The sequence below is a fragment of the Syzygium oleosum genome, unplaced genomic scaffold (genome assembly GCF_021117445.2).
Source record: "Syzygium oleosum isolate NSW1041296 unplaced genomic scaffold, Sole_v2.1 Sole_v2.03, whole genome shotgun sequence".
Lineage (NCBI taxonomy): Eukaryota > Viridiplantae > Streptophyta > Magnoliopsida > Myrtales > Myrtaceae > Syzygium > Syzygium oleosum.
Genome location: NW_026607487.1, coordinates 17,510,498 through 17,529,648, shown reverse-complemented (window position 1 = coordinate 17,529,648; position 19,151 = coordinate 17,510,498). Strand labels below are relative to the sequence as shown.

The window sequence follows — 19,151 nt, the reverse complement described above, 5'->3', positions numbered from 1 at the left end:
TACTGCTGAGTGTCCTTGGTCCGAACCTATGAACCCCACAGGTGGGGCTGGATAACTGAGCTCGGGGACACCGATCAGGAGGAAATATGGATGGACATCACCCATCTATTCTCTATTTAGAGGACAGCTCTGCTCCAGCTGGAAGGAGGTTAGCATAAAAAACACACACAGAGACGTGGGGAAGCGTGAAGAAGACGTTCCAGCTCATGCCTCCACTTCCAGAAATAATTATCTTCGATAGGACCCCAAGTCGCCTGTCCATCTTACCAACCGCGCCGCGGCCCACGGTCCAGTGGGCGCTGTATAGTAAATGGGCACGAATCCTTAACCATGAGGAGGTGACCTAGTTTGACTACCTCATACCTTGCACCTTCCCCTGATCTCACCTTGATACGTGGGGGATTCCTCTTATGCTGGCCAGATCGAATGAACTGAAAAGAGCACACGATGATGACAGCAACCGCGTCCCTCCCTCCTGCTCATGCGTAGCTGGCTCCGATTTCATCCAGGACGGCGATCTCACACTACAACCGAGCTGCAGGTTTAACACTGAAGACGACGTTAAATAGAACATATCAAACATAAATCAGTAGCAGCAGGCATACTGAGTGACCAAGTGGAATGATTCGATGAGAAATGAGAAGGAGATTTTATTATATCCTTGCGCGTTTATTATCTGCAAAACACAACTGTCATATCCTTTGAACTAAAAATTACATTTCCCGAAGCTAACTATGATCTCTCACAACTCAAAAATTTTCCAACTCTAACTCCTCTTGGTCAATCTAAAGACCACAACCACTACAACCAAGAAGAGCTTTGGGTCTTCTCCTTTACGAGAGAACTGCCGAAAGAAGAACGAGTGAAAGAATGGGAATTCCTGCTATACTGTCAGGACAGATGCATTTTAGTAAAAGGACTGGCTACCGTCTAGAAGAAGATGTTGATTTCCTTTTCGCTCATCTCAAAAACATGGTCCCTCGCATCTGTCAGAGCACTCTGCAAAATATTAAAGTCAATACAACCAAAGGGCAATGATGATGCGCACGATAAGCAATTTAAGCACACAAAAAGAACAGTCTGAAAAAATTACCTGTCCAAATTTAGTAAACAAGTTGCTGGCAAGATTTAAGGCGGCAACTGCCACATCTTCATTGGTCTTAAGTGCTTGGGCAATGGCAAAAGCACCATCATCCTATATGAGAAAGACAAATATTATTCGCAAGCATGCATGTCATCCTTGCTAAAAACTCCACAAATGAAACATTCACAATACCCTTATTTCATTAAATCCTAAGTCAAGTGAAGTCAAAGCTTCATTAACCACTTTTAAGCTTCGAGCGAGGCAAACTGCACCCTGCAAAATCGAGAGCACTGCAGAATTAGGAAGTGCACTGAACATCAACAACTAACATGACATCATCGTCGGCAACTAACCTCATCTCTTAATCCATTAGCCCGCAAGTCCAGAACGGATATGGTAGTATTATATCTCAACATATCTGCAATAGACTCAGCACCCTTGGCTCCAATCTGCAAGGCAATTTACTTAGATCCCTTGGGGATAGATTAGTAAGGCAAAGTTAGGAACTTCTGAATTACCTGACACCAACCAAGCTTTAGGGTTTTTATATTTCCATGAAACTTGAGAACTTCAGCCAAAGCCTGTGCTCCATCTGGACCGATAGGATTATAACCAATTTCCAACTGTGGAAACGAGGAAGAGAGAAGTGGAACGCAGTAAGATAAAAAAAAATGTCCAACCATAAAATCAGGGATCAAGATTTAAAAAACTATTAGATGCTATCGGGATTACAGTTGTAATAACACTGTTGTCTTTCAACACTCGAGATATGGCTGCAGCTCCCTTTGCACGGATGTTATTTCCCCCCTGCAATATTTTGAGTCAACAAGCTGCTGTTATCAACCTTAGGCCATATTTGGTGCACAAGTATTTAAGAAGGTAGATCCGGTGATCATGTAGTTAAGAAGATAGCACATATTCATTACCAGGTCTATTGTCGTTAAAGTCCGGTTGTCCTTCAAAGCATCAGCAATCTTCTCTGCTCCCTGGCAAGCTAGATATTAATCAGAATGTAATGATGAGGGGCGAAAAAACAGAAATTCGGAGTCTTCAGACCACAGCAGAACATATACTAACACCAACAAATTACAGGACTTACTCCTAGTGAATTTGTAAATGGAACACTCAAATTGATGTCAATAAACTAGTGCTTTCCTTTGGTAACAATGGCTTGGGAAAAAGGAGCGCTTTATGTGATCTTCAAGTATCTCCACTAATTAAAACAGGAGGAAGTCTTATAGCAGAATTAAATGACGCCAGAATGTGAACTTCCTAGCAAAGATATACACTTGAATGCTGACCCAGAAACAAAACACTAGAAATGAATATAGTGAAATTTTTCGAGGGAGCAGCATGCTAAACTAGATCATAGGTGGATAAGACCATGTGACAAAAATATCACCAGGGGCATGATACGAACTTAAGGAAAGAATCTGTTGTTACCTCGTCACCTATATCATTCATGTAGAGATTCAACCATAACAAGCTCTTGCTTTTCTTGATATATTCGGCAGCATGAAAGGCACCTTTTGAGCTAATTGAGTTGTTGCCAATATCTAAAAGAGCGAGTTTGCCTGTAGACAGACATGTGACAATTGAAACCGCTAGTTTTGAAGCTAAAACGAAATGCATAGCTCAGAACACCAGCCAATATGACAAAGGTGCAAACCTTTGTGTGAGGATAAACCAGACATTAGAGCACGTGCTCCTTCGTCTCCAATGGAATTACCATGCAGATGAAGTTCCTGAGTATTTCATCTTGACAAAGTCATGATCTCACAGTATAGAGCTGGGAAGGGCCATCTTAGGAATGTTATAGTTGTATTAAAAGTAGAAGACAACAATAACATTCATCTCCAAACAAATAGATGATCAACTAAAGACAAGTACAACTAAAGCGTCTACATGCACTAGCAGCACCAGTAAGTAAATTTATTTTCTACTAATGTAAGTAAAACAAGAAATCGAATAAACATACATATACGAATACACTTAATGGTTTTCAACATTATCGAAGCTTCACACAATATCACAAGAGACGGAATTTTTTTACTCCTGAGTTGAAAAGTTGCCCATCTTTTTCTGTCCTACTGGTTGGTTTTTCTTTTACTTCTTCACTGACTGGGAGTTGAGGATGGAGGAAAGAAAGTACAGATGGCCAACCAAGTCTAATTCCATTGGCTCAAAAAAGCAGCCCACATAGTTAGCACGATATATATAAGTCAGTCAATTCTACCATCTTATACCTTATTGACAAGACATTCATAAAAGGGACAGCACCAAAGACAATCTGAGTAAACCAGCTTTTCCGGTTTCTCCTCTTAAGACCTTAAGGCAATCCATTATATTACGACTGACGAGAACAATAGCAAGTCAAACAACATCGTATGAATACAAAGATATAGAACCTGTTGACAGGAGCATGCGCTACATTCTCATGACAGAATTCCCATCTAAAATTCGAATTGTTTATCCTTAAGAAAGCAAAAAGGAAGAAATAAGTAGTTTACCCTCAATGACTTGTTTCCCTCCAGCCCTTTACCCAAAGCATTGGCCCCCAGTGCACCACCATAGTTGTTGCTGAAATTACATCCATTACAATCTTCAGTAAAGCATGCCACTAGACACATATCAAAGATGTGCCAACCATGGAAATGCAAATCCACACATGCAAACCAAACTCAGAAGCATCTTTGTAGTGGAGACTAAGATTCGCAGATAAACTTAACTGATGCAAATATTAAGATTCGCGGAAAAACTTAACTGACGTAGATAAGACAACAAGAAGTTTCAAAACGGTGAGGTACAATTTTTTAGGGGCCATCATTGGAAAGTTAACTTACTTTAGATGTAAATTTCGTATGGTATTATTCTCGAGCAATGCTCCTGCAAGACTTGTAAATCCCTGACACCAGCGAATAAATGATGAACAATTGATAAACAGAATAGCCTGGCAAACCTTTGGTTGCTAACAAATAACAACTGGTTAAAATCTTAGATGATAAAGTAAATACATACAGAATAATCAATCATATTGTTGTTGAGTTCAAGAATTCGCAACGTTGAGTTTTTCTTCAACAACTCTGCAATAGCCTTAGCTCCCTGCACAAAAAAGTACGATGACATCCACAGCCTGTCACTATTTGGAAGGCTTCAATCTTCATCGAAAATTCAATACTTATTGAACATGTTGCAGTCAAGACAAAGAATACCTCATCCCCCAAATCAGTACTGTTCAGTAGGAGCTTTTGGATACCCGTATTATTCACCAATACATCACACAGACTCTGTCAACAAGAACGTGTCACTAAAGAGCTGTTCCGAAAACAAGAAAGTTCAAATGAAATGGGGCAAAGAAACACATATACTAGAGAACCAATGTGATCAACCATGTTGTTATTAGCAAAAGTAAGCCATAATAAAATAATGGAAACACTTAAATTGATCCATCGCGAGCTCTTGCAGAAACATTCTTTGAAGTCAGGTATGGCAAAGGATAGGAACTCTCCAAGCACCATAAACATATTGGCAGATTAGAAAGTGTGTGGCCCAAATTTAAGATGACCCAGAAAGTTTATCCCAACAGGATTGATCAGCAACTGATACAAGCATCTCCAAATCAAGAAAGAATTTTAGCAATATTATGTCTATAAACCACAAGGAGTTCAAAAATATTTCCAGGGAACAGTAAGCTAGGAAAATATATAACTAGGGATGAATCTGACATTTTAAGGAGAAACGGGAAACCAGGACTGACCTTCACTCCTTCATCTCCAATTGGATTTCCAGATAGATCAAGAGTCTTTAATACAATATTTGATTGAAGAACACCATCGAAGGCCTTTATTCCAGCGGCTGTAATTCCATTGGCAGCAAAACTTACTTCCTCTGCAGTCTGATAAATACAGGGTGATATCATGTTTTTTTTTTTGGTCGAAGATATCATGTTCAAGAGCACATTATATGCACATTCAACTCCTTACGCAAGAGTCAATTAACATTAAGGCTCAGGACCCTCTCAACGTAGAAGATACGTTGACATCCTCAATTAACTTCGTTGGAGGTCATCATATTACTTTTTGAAGGATCCTATGTATCCGCATCAGGAGAATAACTACCACGCAACTTTGAAATTTAAAATTGGGGTTAGTTTGTCTATGTTTCCGTCGGGAAAAAAAAATGCTCTCAATATCCTTCCACTAGACATTTCCAAGGAGATGTTTGTCTCTAAGGAGGTAAATTAGGTGAAGATGCCAATTTATCCCTTACGGAATCATAAATTAAGGTGCATATAGAGGCATGGTTAACATAACACACCAAAGTTGATAACTCTCATCATAACATCTGAAGGATATACTGGTGGCTTACTTAAAGTACCTGATTGTAACCCAAACTCTCTGCCAGGAAAAATAAACCTTCATCTCCAAAGTTACGACCTGATTAAGCAAGTTTAATCACAAAAAATGGTTATAACACGTTCAAAATATGACAAAAGCCACAAGCAGATGATGTGGAGCCAGTTCTAAAAAAATCAAAATATGCATGAAGAATAGGAAAAACAGGGGGAAATCTGACAGACTGTAAGAAATCTACCAAGCTTGCGGTAAGTCAATATCCGGAAATAGCACTCCAGTTGAGTGATTGAAAGCTCTCAAGTTCTTAGTAAATATGTAGATCTTTGACAGGGTTACATTAAAGTTCATAAATTATCATTCAGTAAGTTATCGGCAACCGATTTCCTTCTTCACAATGACCCCAACAGCATACCTGACATGTCAACGCTACTGAATGACCTAAGTTCCTTAGCAAACTCATTGATCTTCAGATTTGACTGTCTTTCAATCTTTGCATTGAGGTTAGATAAGAGATTTGTGCCCGCAGCAAAGGACCATTTCATTCCCTGTGTAGGAGATTTATTTTCAATTTTTGAAGGCGTCCCCTGCTTTGGCATCATAAGTTTTTCCACCAGCTTCCATAAAACTGTCAGCTGAAGACATTAATTAGTACAACAGATATACAAGACAACGCATACAAAATATTAAAACAGGGCGATGCATGGTTTTAGATACATAAATGAATCATGCAATGCCTCTCTAACCAAAAGTCAACCACGTGTAGATGTTATTTTACAAGGTGAATGCTAAGAAAGGATATAATCCTGAACAAGCAACTAATAAAAACAAATAGACTTCAAAATTACAAAGTTGATCAAGCATAGTAAAGTGTACAGAATTTTTCCTGCCCTTGTCACTTTGCTGGAAGTACTAAATCACAGAATTCAGTTGTAGGAACCGTCATACTGAAACTTCATTTGTCTGCATTCCTTGGGACTAGCTATCCCTAAATTGCTTTCAAGAATAGATAACTCTATTTCCCATCTTCCAGTTCCCAACGCATTCCCCAAATGAAACAGATTTCCCCACTGCCCTTCTATCCCAGGCAACCCAAATCAAACCATATTCTCAGTCCGCATGCCACCCACATAAGCACACTTTTCTCCCCATTCAGCAGGGATGGATCTGTATAATGGAATGTGGGGGCTCTTGCCCCAACTCACTTCTCTAATATTTGGAAACAGTTGAAGGTTTTAGAGTTATGCTCCAATATTTTGAACCCAAAAAAAGGTTTTGCCCCCATCAAAATTTCCCAAAAGATACATTCCTAAGCCAATATTTTCAATTCCCTTCCTGTAAAGGAAAGCGAGGGTGAAAAGCGCATAGACCTTATTGATCAAGGTTTATGACATATAGATGAATTCACGCTCACCATGCCCGTTATATGCAGTTCCTTTACTTACGAAACTCCACACTCATAGCCGCAGCTAATCTTAAACTTGTCGCAAGGACTCACAAGCTCTTGACTATGGAAGATGCAACGCCAAACCTTAAACAACCATGTTCTAAGCGGTTCCAAACAGGAAAAGATTTCTCATTATAGACAATAATCACTCCTATTGTCTTCGTCACAGCAAATCAACTATAACATCAAAACTTTCATACCAAAGGTCACGAAGACAAATACTCCGGCGGGAACAGCAAAGGACGCGACCTGCTTCACGGGAGCAGCAGCAGCCAGCGAAGAACCCTCCCGATACGCTCTCCGACTCCGGCCGGACCTAGAAGCCGAAGCCGCCACTATCACCAAGCCTCCGTACCTGAGAAACCTCGGTTCATCTCGCGACGGCGGCCCCGGCCGAGCACGCAACCCGCCGCGCGCGCGGTGGCCGGAGCACGGCACGCCGAAGAACCCGAGCTCCGGCCCACGGCTCCGGCAGCTCGCCCGCAGCGTCAACTGTAGTAGATGCAGGAACAAATGAATCCGATAGGCGAGAAGCGAACAGGATTGCGAGCATGCGAGCGAGCGAGAGAGAGAGAGGATTACCTTGGGAAGGGAGTGGAGAGAGATGGAGGAAGTGGAGGCCATGAACGTGTAAGCCCGCTTCACATGTGCATCGACGAAGAAGAAGAAGGAAGAAGACGACGACGACGACGCCGGTGTTGTCGATGCTCCGACTGCTGGAAATGGCGAGGAGCTGCGCAGGGAGAGGGAGAGGGGATAGAGAAAGCGGCAGGCTCGGCAGTGTTCTCTCCTCCTCTGAGAGTCAGCGAGGCGTTGTTGAGTCCGGACCCGATGGACCCGGGTCACGGGTCAATCTCGGTCAAATCGGGTTTGCTCCCTCTGCGGCCCGTTTGGGTGGGCTTCTCTTGACGGGCCCAATCTCTGATCTGGGCCATTCATCTAATTGGTGTAGGAACCAAAAGGATATAGACAAACTCTGAACATTTTGGTGAGGAGCACACAAATATACAAACAAGAGAGAATAATATTCCAAATGCCTTTTTCCTAGGCTTTACATAGAGAAATACAAGCTTAGCTCTCACAATTCTCAACTCTCTTTTTCTATGGCTTTTCACACACTAACACAAATGAGGAGGAGACAATCTATTTATACTACTCTTAAGGTGGTGAAGTTTTTTTGAAGACCAAGTTTGACTTGTTAAACTTGAAGACCAAGTTTGATCTACAAGCTTGAGGACCAAGTTTGATCTACAAGCTTGAGGACCAAGTTTGATAAAGACAAAAACAATTTTAATATTTCTAATAGCCTCCCTTAAAATTGATTTTGGAAATCAACGACACCAAGCAACGTCTTCAATTTCTCGAACAAATCTGCCTTCAATGGTTTCATTAAAATATCTGCAATATAATGCTCGCATCTACAGAAATCAAGTTCAATCTCTCCATCTTTGACCAGCTCACGAATATAATGATACTTGATATCTATGTTTTTGCTCCTGCCATGAAAAACAGGATTATTGGCTAATGCAATCGCCGACTTGTTATCACACTTAAATTTTGTGGGAGCTTTCTGTTCATGCATCAGTTCACAAAGCCATATCCCTTGACACGCTGCCGAAGCTATTGCCATGTATTTTGCTTCAATTGTTGAGAGCGCAATAACTTGTTTTTTCGAGGACCACGAAATTACTCTTGATTCGAGAAAGAACACATATCCAGAAGTACTCTTCCGCATTTTAATATCTCATGCCCAATCAGTATCTATATACCCCACTAAATTGAAATTGTCAGTGTAAGAATATAAAATTCCATGATCACGAGTTCCACTGACATACTGTAGAATTCTTTTTGCTGCTTGCAAATGTGATTGGTATGGTTTTTTCATGAACCGACTAATAATTTCCACGCCAAAAGTAATATATGGCTTAGTAGAAGTCAAATATCTTAAACTGCCAACAATACTTTTAAAATAAGTGGGATTTACTAGTTCACCGGTTCCTTCTTTCTTCAGATCCAACCGTTCTGCTACGGGGGTCTGAATTGATTTGAGCGATTCCATATTGAGTCGCTTCAAAATATCATTAGCATATTTTTGCTGTGAAACAAATATGCCATCATTTGTCTGCTTCACTTCAAGGCCTAGAAAATATGACATCAATCTCAAATCTGTCATCTCAAACTGGCTCGTCATGGCCTCCCCGAATTCAACAAACATCATTTCACAGTTTCCTGTAAATATCAAGTCATCAACATAAATGCATATAATTATAATATTACCATTAGTATTTGACTTGATATATAATGTAAAACCATGCTCCAACAGGTATGTGTCGATCCTTGTGTACCAAGCTCGAGGTGCCTGTTTTAGCCCATACAGTGCTTTCTTCAATTTGTAAACTTGATTTTCATGCCCTTTCTTCTCATAGCCTTATGGTTGCTCCACATACACTTCCTCTCATCAAGGAACTCATTTAGAAAGGGAAAATTTCAAATCAGTACCCAAAGTGGGGTCATTTTCTCAAAAAGGGGTTTAAAGTGGACATAATATCAAATAAGGGCATGAAGTGATCAATTAGTCTCAAATAGGGGCTCGAAATGCCCAATTAGTCTTAAGTAAGGATCTGGGTTTGCCAGCCGGTCAAATGCTTACCAGCCGGTGAGCACGTCACTATTCTGACGATCAGAACAAGGGCAATTTTGTCTTTTACTTTTACTTTTTTTTTTTTTCTCTTTTCCTTTTCCTTTTCTTCTTCTTCTTTTTTTCCTCTTATCCCTCCGCCAGCCATAGCCGGGGCCGGCGGAGGTTGCCGGCCTCAAGCAGAGGTCGCCCAACGCCGGTGAGGGCTGACCCTGGGTTTCCCTCGCCTACCCACCCCAGGCGAGGGCGACCCTCGCTCGACGCCGGCGAGGGCGACCCAAGGTCGGCCCTCGCCCGACGCCGGCGAGGGCGACCCTCGCTCGACGCCGGCGAGGGTGACCCAAGGTCGGCCCTCGCCCGACGCCGGCGAGGGCGGCCTTCGCCTGAGGCCGGCAACCTCCGCCGGCCCCGGCTATGGCCGGCGGAGGGAAAAGAGGAAAAAAAGAAGAAGAAGAAAAGGAAAAGGAAAAGAGAAAAAAAGAGAGTAAAAGACGAAATTGCTCTTGTTCCAATCGCCAGAACAGTGACGTGCTCGTCGGCCGGTGAGCATTTGACCGCCCGGCGAACTCAAGCTCTTACTTGAGACTAATTGAGCACTTCGGGCCCCTATTTGAGACTGATTGGGCACTTCAGGCCCTTATTTGACACTATGTTCACTTTGGACCCCTTTTTTAGAAAATGACCCCACTTTGGGTACTGATTTGAAATTTTCCCATTTAGAAATGCTGATTTCACATTCATTTGATGGATCTTCCAATGGTTATGAGCTGCGAGTGCTAAGACTATCCGAATGGTATCCATTCGAGCTACTGGTGCAAATACTTCAAAATAATCAATCTTTGGCCCAGTCTGGCTTTGTAACGATCCACCTGACTGTCGGATTTGTACTTTGTCTTGTACACCCACTTAATACCAATGGGCTTCTTACCAGATGATAAAGAAGTTAGCACCCATGTGTCATTCTTTTCAATGGAGTGGATTTCTTCATCCATTACTTGGATCCACCTTTCATCTACAGCGGCTTTATCATAGGATATAGGGTTACATTCAACAAATAACAAAAGTTTATCATAGTTTCATCAATGATTTCATCACTATCACTGTTATCGTTCCTTGTGACCACATAATCCCTGAATTTTGCTGGAGTCTCTCGCAATCACTGTGAACGACGTAAAGGTGGTTCTGAAACTGCTGTTGGGGAAGAAAATGCACCACCAGTCGAAGATGATGAAGAAGATGCACCACTGGTCGAAGATGATGGAGGTTTTTCTGTATCTCCCTCCAATGGTTCATCTTCGATGGAAATGTTTTTCTGGTCACCTTTTTGGTTCCAGTCCTAAGCTTCATCTTCTAAAAACTGGACATCCCTATAGATGATTTTCTTTTCAGTGACTGGGTTATACAGCTTATAACCTTTAGTTGTGTCACTATAGCTAATGAAGATGCACTTCTCGCTTTTGTCATCCAACTTCTTCCTCCGTTCGTCTAGTATATGGGGTTATGCCAAACACCCAAATACTCGTAGGAACGAAACATTTGGCTTGTTGTCGCTCCAAGCCTCTTCTGGGGTTCTTTCAAGAACACTCCTTGTTGGACACCTGTTTAGCACAAATACAGCACAAGCAACGGCTTCTGCCCAAAACTTCTTTGGTAAATCTTTAGCCTTTAGCATACTCTTTGCCATTTCAAAAATCGTTATAGTCTTTCTTTCTGCTTTACCATTTTACTGAGGAGTATAGCTAGCAGTTAACTGACGTTTCACTCCATGAATTTTACAATATTTGCCAAATTCATTTGAGGTAAATTCTCCACCTCTATCTGATCTCAATGTCTTCAGATTAAAGACACTATGTTTTTCAACATAGACTTTAAATTCTTTAAACTTACCAAAAGCTTCAGATTTTTCTCTCAAGAAATATATCCAAGTTTTTCTGGTAAAATCATCCACAAAAATTAACATGTACCTTTTTTGTCCAAATGATTCAACCTCAAGAAGGTCACATATGTCAGTATGTATTAACTCCAATAGTTGTTTTGCTCTTCTGGCTTTTCCAACTGGAAAAGTTTCTCGATGTTGTTTTCTAACAAGATATTCTTCGCATGGACGATCCGAACAGTCAATATAAGGCATGCCGATCATCATCTTTTTTTGGACAAGTAATTTTAGTTCACGAAAATTTAGGTGCCTGAATCGAAGATGCTACAACCAATTGCTATCTTTCATCATCGCTTGAAGACTCAAGAGATCATCGTCTAAAGAGTCAGGGGAAACATCCGGTTCTTTGTCATTTGCACCTTCGTGATCAACTTGTCGTTGACACTTTTGATGGTGCAAACTCCATTTTCAATATGAACCTTGTAGCCTTTTTCGGAAAGTTGCCCAACACTTAGCAAATTCCAAAAAAGTCCTGGCACAAAGTAAACGTCTGCAATAGTAACATTAGTACCATCTTTTGACTTGATATTTATGTTACCTTTGCCTATCAAGGGAACTTTTGATTTATCCCCGAAGTTGATTTCACCTCGACTTGTCTCGTCCAGCTGCGAGAACAACTCCTTCCGGCCAGTCATATGATTGCTGCAACCAGTATCTAGGTACCACATGTTGGTGTCTTCGATACTCAAGTCATCCTTCTTACACGCTAGTAGCATGTGTTCTTTTAGCACCAATGGCATGTGCATGTTCCACATGTTCATACGTCACCTTTGCCTGGCATTTGGATTTGTAATGTCCGAATTTATTGCATTTAAAACACTTGACTTTTGATTTGTCATGTGGTTTAAATTTTCCGGTGAAATTTGGATTTCCATCTCTACCTCGGCCTCCTCCGCGACCTTGATTGCCTTGATAGCCTCATTGACTTGATGGAAAGAACCGACTATACCGATGGACTTTTGATTCATTCTTTGCTCATGCGAGCACAATGAACCCATCAAGTGCTCCAACGTCATGGTTGATATATCTTGGCTTTCTTCAATCGTTGCAACAACGTAGTCAAATCTCTCAGTCAAAGACCTTAAGATTTTTTCTACAATCCGAACATCTTGAAGTTCTTCACCATTAACCTTCAGTTGGTTAATAATGATTTGCACACGATCAAAGTACGACGAGATAGATTCAGAGTCATTCATGCGTAAAGACTCGATATCTCCTCGAAGTGTTTGGAGCCGCACCCACCTGACACGATCATCGCCTTTGTAGGATTTTGCAAAATATCTCATGCTTCTTTTGCGGTCTCCGCTCGATATTTTTTCAAATATCGTTTCATCCACAGCTTCAAAGATCACATATAATGCTTTCTGATCTTTCTTCCGAAACTCCACCAAAGAGTCTTTCTCCTCCTTTCTTAAAGCCTCAAATTCTTTAGCATCGGCTACTTCAGTGTAGCCATTTTCCACTAGATTCCACAAATCCTGCAATTTGAAGAGAACCTTCATCTGGACGGACCAATTGTTGAAATTATTTCCGTTCAACTTTGGAAGTTATAATTGAACGGAACCGGTGGATGTCATTGCTAGCTTTGATACCAATTGTAGGAACCAAAAGGATATAGACAAACTTTGAAGATTTGGTAAGGAGCACACAAATACACAAACGAGAGAGAATAATATTCCAAATGCCTTTTTTCTAGGCTTTACACATAGAAATACAAGCTTAGCTCTACAAACTTAGCTATCACAATTCTCAACTCTCTCTTTCTATGGCTTTTCACACACTAACACAAATGGGGAGGAGACAACCTATTTATACTCCTAAGGTGGTGAAGTTTTCTTGAAGACCAAGTTTGACTTGTTAAACTTGAAGACCAAGTTTGATCTACAACCTTGAGGACCAAGTTTGATAAAGACAAAAACAATTTTAATATTTCTAACAATTGGGCCTTAGCAAAGGCCCAATAAAAAGCAGGACTGATAAGATGATTTGCCCTGATATTACTTTTCAACACCATCTTAAACTTTGTGGGTAGATTTACTATAACAATATGATGGGCCTCCTTTTCTCTAAGTGCATCATCAACTCTTAATAAGCTTGTATTTCTTGGTTAAGTAGATTGGGGAATTTCATATTTCAAAATTTCCGAGGCATACAATGTGCGGAAGAGAATTGCACGATTTTTGTGTGTTTCATAATGAATAATGGTATTTATAGGCTCGACAAGACGACAGTTTAAGGTAACAAGATATTATGACAAAGAAAAAGGTAACAAGATATGACGATATCAATTACAATTAATTAGGATGAATCGAGGATATGCATAATCAAGAAAGCTATATGCACAATCGTAAGAGATATGGAAAATCTCCTAATTATCTTAAACATCTGGCTTTGCAAGATAAGTTTTAAATGTGATGGGCCTCCTAATCGTAAGAGATATGGAAAATCACCATATTATGTACGCGGCTTTCTCGATCAATTTGACAATTAACCGACTTTGTTTCTAGACAATTACCGGGAATTTTCACTCACCCGACCAAGTAATCCTCATTAGGCGCGACAATCTCCAAACTCAATGTACTTTCGAGTGATTATCAAAATTGACGGGTCGTATCCATAGAGTTGTCCCAAAAAAGAAAGTGAAAATCCGATAAGTCAATCCAACCGTCGAATTGAACGAGAAAGATAAAACACGTTTATTGCAAAATGTCAACGTATACTATGGCATATCTACATGCCATTATTGATTAAGCATATGAGTAGTCAGTCATCAAAGTATCTCATTTGCCATGGCACATCACCTCTTGACATATAAAAGAAAAAACCTTCATCATCATCTCAAGTCTCACCATATAAGAAAGCAATTTTATAATTTTGATAACTAGAAAGTCAATTTCACCTGATCACATTGCTATATCCAGGAACAACTCAACTCAAGGCCAACTTCATGCCGTCCCTCCCTCGATGCGCAATCTCTTTGTACTTTCTCCTGAACGTTCGTATGTTCTATCTCGCCCCCCCGCCTGCCTTGACTCGAGTATATATAGCAGCTTTTCATTCGTTCTACATCAGTAGAATGGTCGGAGAAAGAGAGAGAGAGAGAGATCATGGCTAAGGTGGCGATGGCGAAGATGGCGGCGGCGGCCTTGGCCGTCTGCTTGTTGGCTTTGGCGTTGGCGGTTGCCAATGCTCATGATGGTCCGCACGATATGACCCTGGGCATGGTCATGCCTCCGGGCATGGACATGGCTCCTTCCCCATCAGACCACAACCACGGCAGGGCGAGCGCCTCCACTCTCCCGTCCATGGCGGCCGCGTTGCTCGCCGCCGTCGTCTGTCTCTTAGTACACGGGAAGAGGATCTAACGGAGAAGGGATTTCCGATGCCGGTTTGGATTGTATCATGTGTTTCCATGTCGCAACGATTACCGGCAGCGATGCTTTTGTTATTTCTTTTCCTGCATTGGTGGTATATTGTGCATGTTCGCGATGGTCGCCAACCGAATTTGGTTCTTTTCTGGAGTTGATCTGATCTTCATTTGAACTTGGGTGAAACATGTTTGACAAGCAAAACTGAACTCCTATTCTCACTTTTCCTTACAGAGAGCTGATTGAAATGCTGGTGTTAACAAGCGATGTGAGCATATCTGTCTATATAAAGAACAACATTCCTGAAAGAAATTTCCATCAAACTTGCAAGGAACAAACATATGAACGAACATAAGTAAGTTTTATGTATTGACAACGCTAATTTAGCGGACTACATTGGCTGCTCTTGTCGAATCGGAGATATACGAAAGAGCAAACGTGGCATGTATCGCGGCCCCGATCAAGAGCACGTCCTCGTCGATGGTGTAATAAGGGCTGTGCGGAGGGTGGACGGACCCGATCTTCTCATTCCTGATGCCTAGGAAGAGGAAGGACCCCGGGACCTCGTTCAGATAGAAGGCAAAATCCTCGCTCCCCGTGAAGCTCGGAGACAGCACCGTGTTGTCTTCCCCGACGATCTCGGTCGAGACGCGGTGGACGTGATTGTAGATCCTCTCGTCGTTCACGGTCGGAGGGACAGAGGGTTGATCGTTCCCCTCCAGGTCGACCTCCGCGGAGCAGCGGTGTACCGCCGCCTGCGCTTTTATCACCTGGCATTGTGAAGAGAAAGCAGTAGCATAAGAATGGCTGATTTTCTCGGCATACAATAGAAGAAAACGGGATCATTCCGCGTTAGGTTCTCTCTTTTGATTCCATTGAAACCTGGACTCATCTAACTTTTCTGTTGTGTCCGTCTTTTGGCCAAACATATGTTAAATCATGGGAGAAATTACCAAAAAAGTCCTAAACATATATTACACCCGTGTTAATTCAATCCTAAACCTTTCGATTGTGTCAATTAAATTATAAATATTTTCAAATTTTTCCGGTCAATTTTAGCCAAAAATCATTGACGTAGACACTGGCTATCCTGCATGGCACGATCAAAGCTAGAATGGAGAATTTCTGATTTTTTTTATTTTTTTTTCTTCTTTTTTCTTTCTTCGTTTTCTTCCCGCCCAGCGAGGGTCGCTGGCCTCGCTGGCCAACCTTCGCCGGTCACAAGCGAGGGCCGGCTAACCCTTGCCAACAAGGGTCGACCAACCCTCACCTATGGTCGGTGAAGGTCGGCCGGCCTTCGTTTGTGAATGGCGAGGGTCGACGGTCGGCCCTCGCCGAACTTGCTAGAAAGAAAAAGAAAAGAATATAACATTATAAATAAAATATTATTTCTTTCATAAAATTTGTTCATGTTAATGCCGATTGTCTTAAGTAGCACTACTGGCATCCAAGTCAGTGATTTCCGAATAAAATTGGACGAATGGACTCAATTGACAAAACGTGAAAATATTTAGGACTTAATTAGCACAATTAAAAGGTTTATGACCGAATTAACACAAGTGCAATAGGTTTAAAACTTTTTTTTGTATTCTCCCCATAATTCATTCATATGAGCCCCAAAGTTTCTCAGGACTTGGCAACTGTGCATCCTCCTAGTATACATAGCACAAGAAGTTCATATAAATTACCTCTTCTATTCTCTCCCCTAAACCATAGAAGCTCTTCCTGCTGAAAGCTCGGAAAGTCCCGCCGATCGTGGCCGCGTCGGGGATCACGTTGAATGCAGTCCCGCCTTGTATCATTGCTACCGAAACTACCTGCATGAATTGCTCTGTGAACAAAATGAATCGTGCAATTCAAATGCATGCACTGTTGCCAGAATTTCATCGAACTAGCTCTATCGGTTCAATCTTCGATCCCATTGACATGTAGCAAGTGAAGTACCTGAGATTCCAAAGGGTCCACCTCCCTGGAAACAATGTTCTGCAAGCTGACCACCGCGGCCGAAGCAGCCAAAATCGGGTCGATCGAGAGATGCGGGATCGCCGCGTGACCCCCTTTCCCCTTGATCCTAGCCTCGAAGCTGCCGCACCCTGCTAGGAATTCCCCGGGCCGGGACGCGACGACCCCGATTGGGTACTTGTGGACCAAGTGCAAGCCGAAGATTGCTTCCACGTTCTCGAGGGCACCATCTCGGATCATATCCTTTGCGCCTCGGCCGCTCTCTTCGGCCGGCTGGAAAATAAGAACCACCGTTCCCTGTGAATTTCGTAGACATCCCGTGAGCACGAGAAAATTATATGTGACCGCTGCTTGATAACAGTAAGGCCGGTCTGGAATTGATTTTACGTTTCTAAACAGGTGACCCATACTAGACATTCAATAAAACTCCCTCCACATCACTTAGCAAACCAATTTAGTAAAAAGTATACGATCGATCGATCTGAGAATTCGACATTATCATGTCGATGATTACGATCCTGAAATGACCTGCAAATGGTCTCGGACTTCTTGCAATATCTTGGCAGCTCCAAGGAGCATGGCGACATGAGCATCATGGCCACAAGCGTGCATTTTCCCATCTACCTTGCTCTTGTGCTCCCACTCCACCAACTCCTGATGAATATAAACAAATTTCATCATGTATTTTGAGTGAAAACAGATGGCAAAAATTCGGAGTTGTTCTAATCGTGACCAGACAATACATCTAGCTCTCTCTAACCAATGAGCCATTCATCAATCAATTTCCCCACGCCCGAATTAGAATCACGAAGTTTTTGCTCATCCTCAATCTGTAATTGATGTACGCAAAGCTTAGCAAGTTGTGGTTCTAAGAACACATTGCCAACAACGCGTGACATATCCGTTGCCTACGGTGCTTTCTTGTGTCGACAAGAGGAACAGTTAATCGAAATGACGATGTCTATTACGCGAACTGCCACTGATCTTTGCTTGAGTCCTGCCAAATGGCGGACGGAAACAGAAAAAGTTGTGGCTCACCAATGCTCCAAGAAAAGAAAAGGAGCCTGTCATGTTCTTGTAAAGTGTTGGGTTTTGGGTTTGATTCAGTTGTCAGGCTTGATTAGTTTTCTCGTGAAAAGGTTTGGTGATAAGTGATGGGATTCTTTCTTCTTGCTCATTCATTGACGTCTGAACTCTGCAAAGTTCATCATCAATTTCCTTTCTTCAACTATATATGGTCGGTTGCTGTATCAGTCGATCAAGAGGCATCGCTCATTGATGCTAACATCTCTTGTTTTTTATTTCTCGAAAACAAGACACGGGAAAGTGCTCGTTTGGCAAACGCTGATGACACCCGACCAAATCACGTACCTGAATAGGCAAAGCGTCCATGTCGGCCCTGAGGGCGACGAACGGCGGCGACCCCGAGCCGACCGTGGCCACGACCCCCGTCCCGGCCACGGGCCACCGGTACGTGATGCCCAGCCGGTCGAGCTCGCGCCTGACGAGCGCGCTCGTCTCGAACTCCTCGTGAGCGAGCTCGGGGTTCTCGTGGATCTCCCTCCTTATCTTCTTCATCCAATCCGCCAGGCTCGCATCCTTAGCCCTCCTAACCACATATTCTCTCAACGAAGACTCGGAAGAAGAGGAAGAAGAAGCAGAAGAAGAAGAAGAAGAGTTGAGCGACGTGAAGAGCTGCTTTTCATGAGCTGAGGCTTGAAGGTCCAAGCGACGGCACAAGAGGAAGAAGGAGAGGAGTGGGAGGACGATGAGGAGCTGAGGAATCTCCATGAGCTGCAGAAGACGAAGTTTTGTGTGGAGCGTGCTCGCTTCAATGCGTCCTTCCCATACTTATAAAATTGCAAACTGACAGTGCACTTCCGACCATCGCGTCATATGTTACGTAAAAACGACGTGGTGAGGCACTCCGATCAATAAAGAAAACGTCAATTCTCTTTTCTCGGTTTTCTCGTGGACCCACGTTTTTTTAAGTGAACAATATCATAAATCGGGCGCCACGGGTTAGCGACTCCTTTTCGACATGTGAAATGATTTTGCGGTATTTTCTTTTCCATGAGTAAAAAGTTTCTCTCCACTTACGTCGCCAAGTTTAATTCTTTGTCCAGAGTCAGACGATGATGAAAAGGGTTCCGAAATCGTTTCTCTATTTTCTTCTCATAAAAACAAATGTCGAATTATCGTTTGATCTCCCGCATTCCCTTCCCTATTTGTTTCTAGAAACCAAAATCGAAGTTTTCGGATCTCGATACACGTCCCTTTAAACCAGTTTAGAACATGGTTGAGGTAGGAACCTATTTGAGGAACGCCGGTCCTAGGTTAAACTGATATTTATCTGAACCGGGT

The 19,151-nt window shown here is 42.2% G+C and overlaps 2 protein-coding genes across 3 annotated transcripts; both read right to left on the bottom strand.

The window, feature by feature from the left end:
* Positions 1-625: 625 nt before the first annotated feature.
* Positions 626-7,666, bottom strand: LOC115672024 (uncharacterized). Of its 2 annotated transcripts, XM_030593765.2 has the most exons (18): positions 7,466-7,666; positions 7,084-7,375; positions 5,852-6,064; positions 5,462-5,520; positions 4,842-4,979; positions 4,297-4,371; positions 4,103-4,186; positions 3,928-3,989; positions 3,595-3,664; positions 2,754-2,829; positions 2,528-2,658; positions 2,011-2,070; positions 1,817-1,891; positions 1,603-1,707; positions 1,438-1,533; positions 1,277-1,357; positions 1,094-1,195; positions 626-999 (listed from the first exon to the last, which is right to left on the bottom strand). In XM_030593765.2, the coding sequence occupies exons 1-18, from the start codon at positions 7,505-7,507 to the stop codon at positions 931-933; spliced, it is 1,830 nt and encodes a 609-aa protein (XP_030449625.1). In that variant the 5' UTR covers positions 7,508-7,666; the 3' UTR covers positions 626-930. The 2 variants fall into 2 exon arrangements, with proteins under 2 accessions (XP_030449625.1, XP_030449626.1); XM_030593766.2 differs by lacking the exon at positions 7,466-7,666 and having other exon boundaries at positions 5,852-6,071; positions 7,084-7,225.
* A 7,438-nt stretch (positions 7,667-15,104) lies between these two features.
* LOC115671726 (IAA-amino acid hydrolase ILR1-like 1) lies at positions 15,105-18,706 on the bottom strand. The gene is made up of 5 exons (XM_030593354.2): positions 18,159-18,706; positions 17,316-17,441; positions 16,770-17,084; positions 16,514-16,642; positions 15,105-15,595 (listed from the first exon to the last, which is right to left on the bottom strand). The coding sequence occupies exons 1-5, from the start codon at positions 18,576-18,578 to the stop codon at positions 15,209-15,211; spliced, it is 1,377 nt and encodes a 458-aa protein (XP_030449214.1). The 5' UTR covers positions 18,579-18,706; the 3' UTR covers positions 15,105-15,208.
* Positions 18,707-19,151: the final 445 nt, after the last annotated feature.

What these genes read in the sequence shown, in the direction of transcription:
- LOC115672024 (XM_030593765.2), bottom strand. Translation starts at nt 7,507, where the DNA reads ATGGCCTCCACTTCCTCCATCTCTCTCCACTCCCTTCCCAAG. An exon ending in ATACGAAATTTACATCTAAA is followed by an intron (nt 3,665 to 3,927) that starts GTAAGTTAACTT and finishes ATGTAATTTCAG; the next exon opens with CAACAACTATGGTGGTGCAC. An exon ending in TGAATGATATAGGTGACGAG is followed by an intron (nt 2,071 to 2,527) that starts GTAACAACAGAT and finishes CTAGCTTGCCAG; the next exon opens with GGAGCAGAGAAGATTGCTGA.
- LOC115671726 (XM_030593354.2), bottom strand. Translation starts at nt 18,578, where the DNA reads ATGGAGATTCCTCAGCTCCTCATCGTCCTCCCACTCCTCTCCTTCTTC. An exon ending in TGGACGCTTTGCCTATTCAG is followed by an intron (nt 17,442 to 18,158) that starts GTACGTGATTTG and finishes TATATTCATCAG; the next exon opens with GAGTTGGTGGAGTGGGAGCA. An exon ending in AAGTCCGAGACCATTTGCAG is followed by an intron (nt 17,085 to 17,315) that starts GTCATTTCAGGA and finishes CGAAATTCACAG; the next exon opens with GGAACGGTGGTTCTTATTTT.